We start from the raw sequence: 7836 nt of genomic DNA on the forward strand, positions 1-7836 counted from the left end.
GACAGTTACTGCCCAAAGGCTTACAAGCTAAAACAAATGACACACATGGGGAAAGGGGCAGGAAGGGAAGAGTGGGAGGGAATAAGAACTCAAACACCAATTCTTAAGCAGGCAGAGTTCAGAGTGCCTGATGGAGCTGGTCTGTCACAGCAGAACTGCTGGAGTGAGCCCTGCTTCCCACCTCTCCCGCTAAGGGAGAGATGTGGTGGCATTTTCTATGGCAGTGTTTCCCAACCTTGTGCCTCCAGCTGTTTTTGAACTACAACTCCCATCATCCCTGACTAGCAAGACCAATGGCAAGGGATGATGGGAATTGTAGTCCAAAAACAGCTGGAGGCACAAGGTTGGGAAACACTGTCTATGGAATGTTTTTGTAATCCAAAGCATCCTGAGGGCACCAGATAGGCAATGACTGGTCTAATGCGACACCCTTGCAACAGTGACCAGACAGGTATCTCTGAGAAGCTGATACCTTCCCAGTTTTGTGTCTCAAAAACATCTGTGATTGGCATAGGCTGCCTCTGAACCTGGAGGTCAGACACTTTCCCCGCTTAATATGCAACATCACCACCTACCCACAGGCACCTGAACATCTGGCTGAACATCTGGTGGTAGTGTGATGGCTTACGCACACACAGAGAGAGAAGTGAATAGGAAAGGTGGCTAGCCGGTGTCCCAAGTGTGCGGACTACCTCTGAATGCACAAGGATTGTGAGAACAGCGAACTCACTGGAGAAGGAAGGGAGAACCATGAGCCGTTGTGAACCAGCTGCCAATCCGTTTCGGCAAGGGTCCATTTCTGAAAACGGACTAGACGCTCACGGATCTCCCTGCTAAGACGGGAAAGCATTGCAAAGCAGGCAATTTCTGGACACGGAAGCGTGACTCGCTGGCTCTGGGGCGTCAGCGCGATGGGCTCGATCGCCACTGAGGGCAAGAGAGCTTCATGTTGTGATGAAAGCATTGCTCATGACAGATACTCTTATCTATACAGAAGGAGGCTGGCATCTGTGGCAGAGCTGTGTGTAGGTGGGGGAGAGGAAAGGCACCCCCCTCCCCACACTCAGGCAGGAATCGGTTCCCCTCGCACACGTACGGACTGGCTGCCTTGCCTGCCCGCGCCCTATTTTTCCCCACCATCGATGCCCGCAGGCGACGGGTCTTCTGTCGGTCAGCTCGCCAGCACAACACGCCCATTCCCTGCCTGCGCGCAGATCGAGTGAGCGCCGATCAGATAGTGTCGCCTCGTTGCTAGCGGTGCCAATCGCAGCCCCCATCCCTTCCCGTGGCCCAGGAGCACGATGTCTTTGCGAACTTCGACCTTTAGAGCAAAAAAGGTGTAAGGGAGGGGGGATGTTGACTGTAGGTATTGTGGATTATGATTACGATGACTATTAGCAATCTGCAAGAGGATGTGGGGTTAGGGGAGACAGGTGGGTAGGTGGGTGGTGGCTGCAGTCGCTCTAGAGCGATCGGTCCCATTCAGTCCCAAGACACGGAGCCAGGCTAGTTTGTGTGCACGCGGAGCCCCTGCAAAACCTGCCTTCCCTAAGAAAAGGTGTGCATGGAGCGCTTCGCTCTGTGGATCCCCTCCTCAGGTACCTCTCAGCTGCAGCCCGACCAGAGGAAGAAGCAGGCGGCGCCCACCTTGGGTCGGGGTGCGGGGAGGCGTTCAATCCTCAGGCAGGGCTTGCCTGGGAAGTGGGGGGGGGGATGCCGGTGGTCGCCATGACTGCTGCTGCTGCTGCTGCAGCTGCCGCCGCCGCCGCCTTCAACTGAGTCGGGAGGCGCGGCTGGAGAGGAGCTGTCCATTCAGCACCACGGCGCCGCGGCTTCGCTGTTGGTAGTAGCTCAACTCTCGGGCGTTGTAGGCGCTCCAGGATGTGAGCAACGCCCGCTGACACCTTCTCCGGGAAAGGGGCTGTCTGCCTACTTCCATCACACAAAAGGTTAGGCGGCGGATCGGTTCCTGGAGCCAAGACATCTTCAGCCTGGATGAAGGACCCCGCCCCAGCGATGCTCGAGTGGTGCTGGGGGAAGTTTCACGCTCCCAAACGGGGTCGCAGCAGCAACAGCAGCTCTTGAGGTAAACGGGGGTATGAGTATTTAAAGGGCGGGGGTTCCTATTTTGGTCGAACCTGGGGAGTTGGCCGTCGGAAACCACTGTCTCTCCTCGCCCTTTGTTATGATGGAGAGCGAGAGAGACCCACACGCTTACTGAGAGGTACCTGGGAGGTAAAGCGAAGGAAGCAAGAGAGGCTTGCCTTCACTCCACTCGCCAGCGCTACAGACTTTGGGGAAAGACGCCTGCTAGTCTGTCACCTGGAGCTGTTTTGGCTGCCCATCCAACCATTAAAATCCATGCCCTATTTCCAGCAGCTCCACTCTTGCTAAAGGAGGGGCTGTGGCAGTCAAGGGCTATGCATGGTATTGTGCCAGTTACAGCACTGCCAGAGGATGTGCACGGAAAGAAAAAGAGGGGAAAGGGCCAAGGAAGCACAGGGTGTCCATTTGTGGATTTAGCACACATTAAGTGATCCCCTCATATGTAGTGGATGGAGAACAAAAGCTACACCTTAAAAAACTCTTTGTGGTAAATTACTCTTTGTGGTAATCTGTTAATATGTGTGGGGTGCTTTGGGTGTAAGACTATTTTTTGACCCAAATTAAACACAAAAGAGTGGGGGTAGGAAGAATTAAGAATCCCCTCACTACTGGATAACACTGAATGCCTCCTTTAATTATTCCATAGGTCTTCTCTCCCTGCCCCATATAGATTTGGAAGACACTCACTATGACAGGGCTGAGTCTGAGGGATTTATCAGAGGCTGATTTTGAAGACAGTGAAATCAGCATCAATGTCGGAGGCTTTAAGAAAAAGATGAGATCCAACACATTGTTGAGATTCCCTGAAACGAGGCTGGGTAAACTGCTGAGCTGCAATTCAAAGGAGTCGATTCTAGAGCTTTGTGATGATTACGACGACACTAAGAACGAGTTCTACTTTGACAGGAACCCTGAACTTTTCCCTTATGTGTTGCATTTTTATAACACTGGAAAGCTGCATGTAATGGGTGAGCTCTGCGTGTTTTCCTTCAGTCAGGAAATCGAATATTGGGGAATCAATGAATTCTTTATTGATTCTTGCTGCAGTTACAGCTACCATGGGAGGAAAATGGAACCAGACCAAGAAAAATGGGAAGATCACAGTGATCAGGAAAGTACCACCTCTTCCTTTGATGAGATCTTGGCCTTCTACAATGATGCTGCTAAGTTTGACAAGCAACCCTTTGGGAAAGTCAGGCGGCAGCTGTGGTTAGCTTTAGACAACCCTGGCTACTCTGTCTTGAGCCGAATATTCAGTGTCCTCTCCATCGTGGTTGTTCTTGGATCCATAGTAACCATGTGCCTCAACAGCCTCTCAGACTTTCAGATTGTTAATAGCAATGGGAACTCTGAGGAAGACCCTCGATTTGAAATTGTGGAACATTTCGGTATTGCGTGGTTCACTTTTGAGCTGGTGGCAAGGTTTGCCGTGGCCCCAGACTTCTTGAAGTTTTTTAAGCATGCACTCAATCTAATTGACCTAATGTCCATCCTTCCATTTTACATCACTTTAATTGTTAACTTGGTGGTGGAAAGTAGCCCTGCTTTAGCTAATTTGGGTAGAGTAGCCCAAGTCCTGAGACTGATGAGGATATTCCGTATCTTAAAACTTGCACGGCACTCAACAGGCCTTAGATCTCTTGGAGCCACCCTCAAGTATAGTTACAAGGAGGTAGGGCTTCTCCTGCTTTACCTGTCTGTTGGAATCTCTATATTCTCTGTAGTGGCTTACACAATTGAAAAAGAGGAAAACAGGGCCCTGGAGACCATCCCTGCTTGCTGGTGGTGGGCTACAGTTAGCATGACCACAGTTGGTTATGGAGATGTTGTCCCAGTGACCACGGCAGGCAGGCTGACAGCTTCTGCATGCATCCTAGCTGGCATCTTGGTTGTGGTCCTCCCTATCACACTCATTTTCAACAAGTTCTCCCACTTTTACAGGCGCCAAAAACAGCTAGAAAGTGCCATGAGGAGCTGTGATTTTGGGGATGGGATGAAAGTTGTCCCTTCAGTCAACTTAAGGGACTACTATGCCTACAAAGTTAAATCTCTTATGGCCAGTCTCACAAACATGAGCAGGAGCACCCCAAGTGAACTAAGTCTGAATGATTCACTGCATTAGTCTCTGGTTCTAAGACCAGTTTGCATGATGGAAAACCAAGAGCTGTATTTATGTGTGTTGTTTTTCCTCACCCCGGCATCTAATATCATCAATTAAGCACCATGGGCAGGTCCACATAACCATTCTTCCTCCACCACCACCCTTTTTTTGGCAGTAATCTTTCAGTAGCAATTCATATGCACTTGAGTCTTGTGAATGGTTCATCGCACATTCGAATTCAGAGACAACATGCATTTTGAAGTTTGTTCAGCTTGTGCTAGCTTGCAATTGGAAGTGTGTTGAACCCATCACAAAGCCATGGTGCACATAAATACCAACACATGCAAAGGGCCACCTAATGGGGAAAATGGTTGTGGGAATCCACTTACTTTGGCAATTGTGAAGAATATAAAGTTTACTTACAGAACGATACGTGGTGCATTTTCATCTAGCTACATAGAAACAGCCTCCTGGTTTTTTCTATGCAGCTGTATTTGTCTCCATGACATTTAGTGCTGGTGATGTTGAGCTTCTTTGTCACATGCATATTTTGCTTTGGAAGTCCTTGTGAGAGAACCGAAAAGAATATTTCCAGGAAGACTACAGAAACAAATCACCTGCAAAGCTGGAAATGTGGCTATCCCACTTCCATGCACGCTTGTGATACAGTAAAAAGGCCACACAGTTAAATCACTCCTTTGTTTAAGGCCATTATAAAGCAGCTATAACACCCAGATTGCATTTCCAAAAGCACTTGCCGCTATCATACTTTACTAGTTAATTGAGAATTCACTTGGGGAATCACTGCCCGTTTATGAGAAGTAAAGCTGTTGTAACCATAATTGTGCAGCTTCAATTGAGTTTGATTATTCTGAAGAAATGGGAAGCAATTGTCAGCAACCCCTACCCTAAAGTGTGATAGAATATTGGGAGAGAGTGACAGAATGTTGGGGATCGATTGATAAATAGACAGACAGAATGATTTCCAAGACCATCCAGTAAGTGCATGTTTTTATTTCTTCTGGGTGTCATTGATAAGACTCTCGTTCACAGGAACTGATCTGTGATGACAGATTTCAAAAAGTTATCTCCCATCAGCTCCTGCTCCTGAAACATGTATTAGCCCACCCTCTCAAAGAGAGCCTTAAAAAGAAAGAAAATACCCACTTTTGTGCTGAAGGAAATATTTAAGGCCTAATCTTCCTAGACATCAGAAACTGATATCAACTCTTAACTTCAGTATAATCTTTCATGCTCAGAATTTACATCTCTCTCTCTCTCTCTCTCTCTCTCTCTCTCTCTCTCTCTCTCTCTCACACACACACACACACACACACACACACACACAAAATGTCTGAGCTAAGGGATCAACATTAGAAGATATTATTACAGCTGACTAGTAAAAAGAAACACACCAAATCCAGTGGTGAAGGCACCAATGTAATATGCAAGCTGACAACTTGAATGGCTTTAAAATAGATTAGACAAATTCATGGAGGATAATGTTATCAGTGGCTACTAGCTATACTCTGCCTCCACAGAGTATTGTGGACACAATCCTCTGCTTTCACAGTGGGAGGCATATACTTCTGAATACCAGTTCCTAGAAACCACAGAAGCAGAGAGTGCTCTTGAACTTAGGTCCTGCTTGCTGGTTTCCCACAGGTGTTTGGTGGTCAACCATTGTGAGAGCAGGATGCTGGACTAGATGGGCAATTGGCCTGAAAAGCAGGCTTTTCTTATGCTCTTTGTTTCTGAGAGGGAGCCACAGGTTCCAACGAGAAGGATGGAGAGGACACATTATATTTTAACATTTGAATGGGAGGCCATTTCCTAAAGGGACCTAAATTCACGTTCAGGAGGCTTACTATGAAACAAATAAACCATACCCATAAAGAGAGCACAGTTCTATACATCTCTACTCAAATGTGACACCCACTGAGTTCAATGGGGCTTGTTTCCAGGTAAGTGGTTATAGGACTGTAGCCTCAAACAATTATCTCAAGCAAGGGTTCCCAAACTGTTGTCTATGGACCACCACTGGTTCACAAAGTTCATTCAGGTGATCCACAGTAAAAAGACAATTAAAAAATCATACAGCATCTAACACAGAACATTACAATTGCTACAACTGGCAGAAAAACAATTGACTGGTCGTCCAAGACCCTCAGCATTTTACAAGTGGTCTGGGCGCAGGGGGGAATTTGTGAAACCACTGATCTAAAAATTCTGGGTGAAGGAATCTAACTGATCTCTTAGGGGAGGCGGTTCCACATTGCAGTTTCATAATATATATGTTGGCCAGTCCTACCATTAGACAAAGTGAGTCATGTTCCCAGCCATTTTCCTCTGCTAGAGGAAATGGCATATGCTCCATGATTTGTCTTGCCACTGCCACCATCCTCTTAGAGGATATGGAGGATGCTATAAGCTTACCAATGATGAAACAAGATTCAAGCGCCTGTCAAGTCAGCTTTTGTACAAGGAAAGGAGAGAGGAAACCATCTTGTCCTTTGCCTCAGGCAGCAAAGTATTTTGGGCCAGCCCTGCACATACACAAGGCTAAAAAGATGTTGGCACTACGCTTTGAGTCCATGCTTTCACCAACCCAGAAGTTCATTTCCAAGTTGAAAAATGCTGTGGCCTTCTCAGCTGGTGGCCCTCTCTCAGCTTGCGACAGCGTTCAAACCATATTAGATGAGCATTCAACTAGATTGAAAGTTTTTTGCATTGTATGGGAGTCTGGGTGGTCTCAGAGAATGTTTAATGCTAAATAGTCCAGCACCATACATTGCGTGGAAAACAGTCTCACTGATTTCAGCAAGATTTATTTCTACATCATGGACACATCCCCAATCTGGGGAATAAATTCTTCTGCACACGCACACATGTCCAAAACATCCTCCAACTCTGAAGTGACTCTTACCAACATGTGTAATTCTGGGTGCTTATCAGAATCCTTGCAGAGCTTTGGATCATTGTGCAAGATTAGGCAGCTTTCATATTTAAGAACTTGTGTGAAAAGGACTCAGCCACTACTCCTGATTACTCCTATTTCTGAGCAGGTGCAGTTTACCAAATGGTTTACATGAACATTATGGTAAGGCTACTTGTTAAATGATTGTGGGTATTCACGCAAATAAATGGTCCTACTTGTGATTTATTGGATTTAGTGTTTTGACAGGTAGCACATAGAGAGCTGCCTTGGACCATGTCAAACCACATGCCCTTCCAGCTCAGTATTTGTCTACTCTGACTGGCAATGGTTCTCCAGGGTCTCAGGGAAAGGTATTTCCATCAGGTGCCACCTGATTCTCTTAAAAATGGGAATGCCAGAGATTGAACCTGGGATTCTCTGCATGCCAATTGTGTGCTCTACCCACTAGGGTAGGATCTCTCCTTATTTATGCCTCTGTATTAAAAGTCAATATGTTCATCAAACTAGAAAGACTTGCATTATTTACAAATTAAATCTTTCTCGAGCCATGTCCTCAGAAGAAAAATGTGAGTGAGAGATCGGGGTGAAATAATTGAGGGCGTCGGGAATTATCCTGAGGCAGCTGGAGGTTAAATGAGAAGTTTGTGTTTCTGATTCCCCCCCCCCAAGAAATCCTAATCCCATTTTACCA

At 46.7% G+C, this 7836-nt stretch overlaps 1 protein-coding gene across 2 annotated transcripts; it reads left to right on the forward strand.

The window, feature by feature from the left end:
• Positions 1-475: 475 nt before the first annotated feature.
• On the forward strand, positions 476-7366 carry KCNS2 (potassium voltage-gated channel modifier subfamily S member 2). 2 transcript variants are annotated; one of them, XM_079984694.1, is made up of 2 exons: positions 476-1337; positions 2753-7366. In XM_079984694.1, exon 2 carries the CDS (start codon positions 2795-2797, stop codon positions 4226-4228), a length of 1434 nt encoding a protein of 477 aa, XP_079840820.1. In that variant the 5' UTR covers positions 476-1337; positions 2753-2794; the 3' UTR covers positions 4229-7366. The 2 variants fall into 2 exon arrangements, with proteins under 2 accessions (XP_079840820.1, XP_079840819.1); XM_079984693.1 differs by having other exon boundaries at positions 479-2086.
• The last annotated feature ends 470 nt before the right edge of the window (positions 7367-7836 follow it).

The sequence above is a fragment of the Podarcis cretensis genome, assembly GCF_951804945.1.
Source record: "Podarcis cretensis genome assembly, chromosome: 7".
Classification (NCBI taxonomy): domain Eukaryota; kingdom Metazoa; phylum Chordata; class Lepidosauria; order Squamata; family Lacertidae; genus Podarcis; species Podarcis cretensis.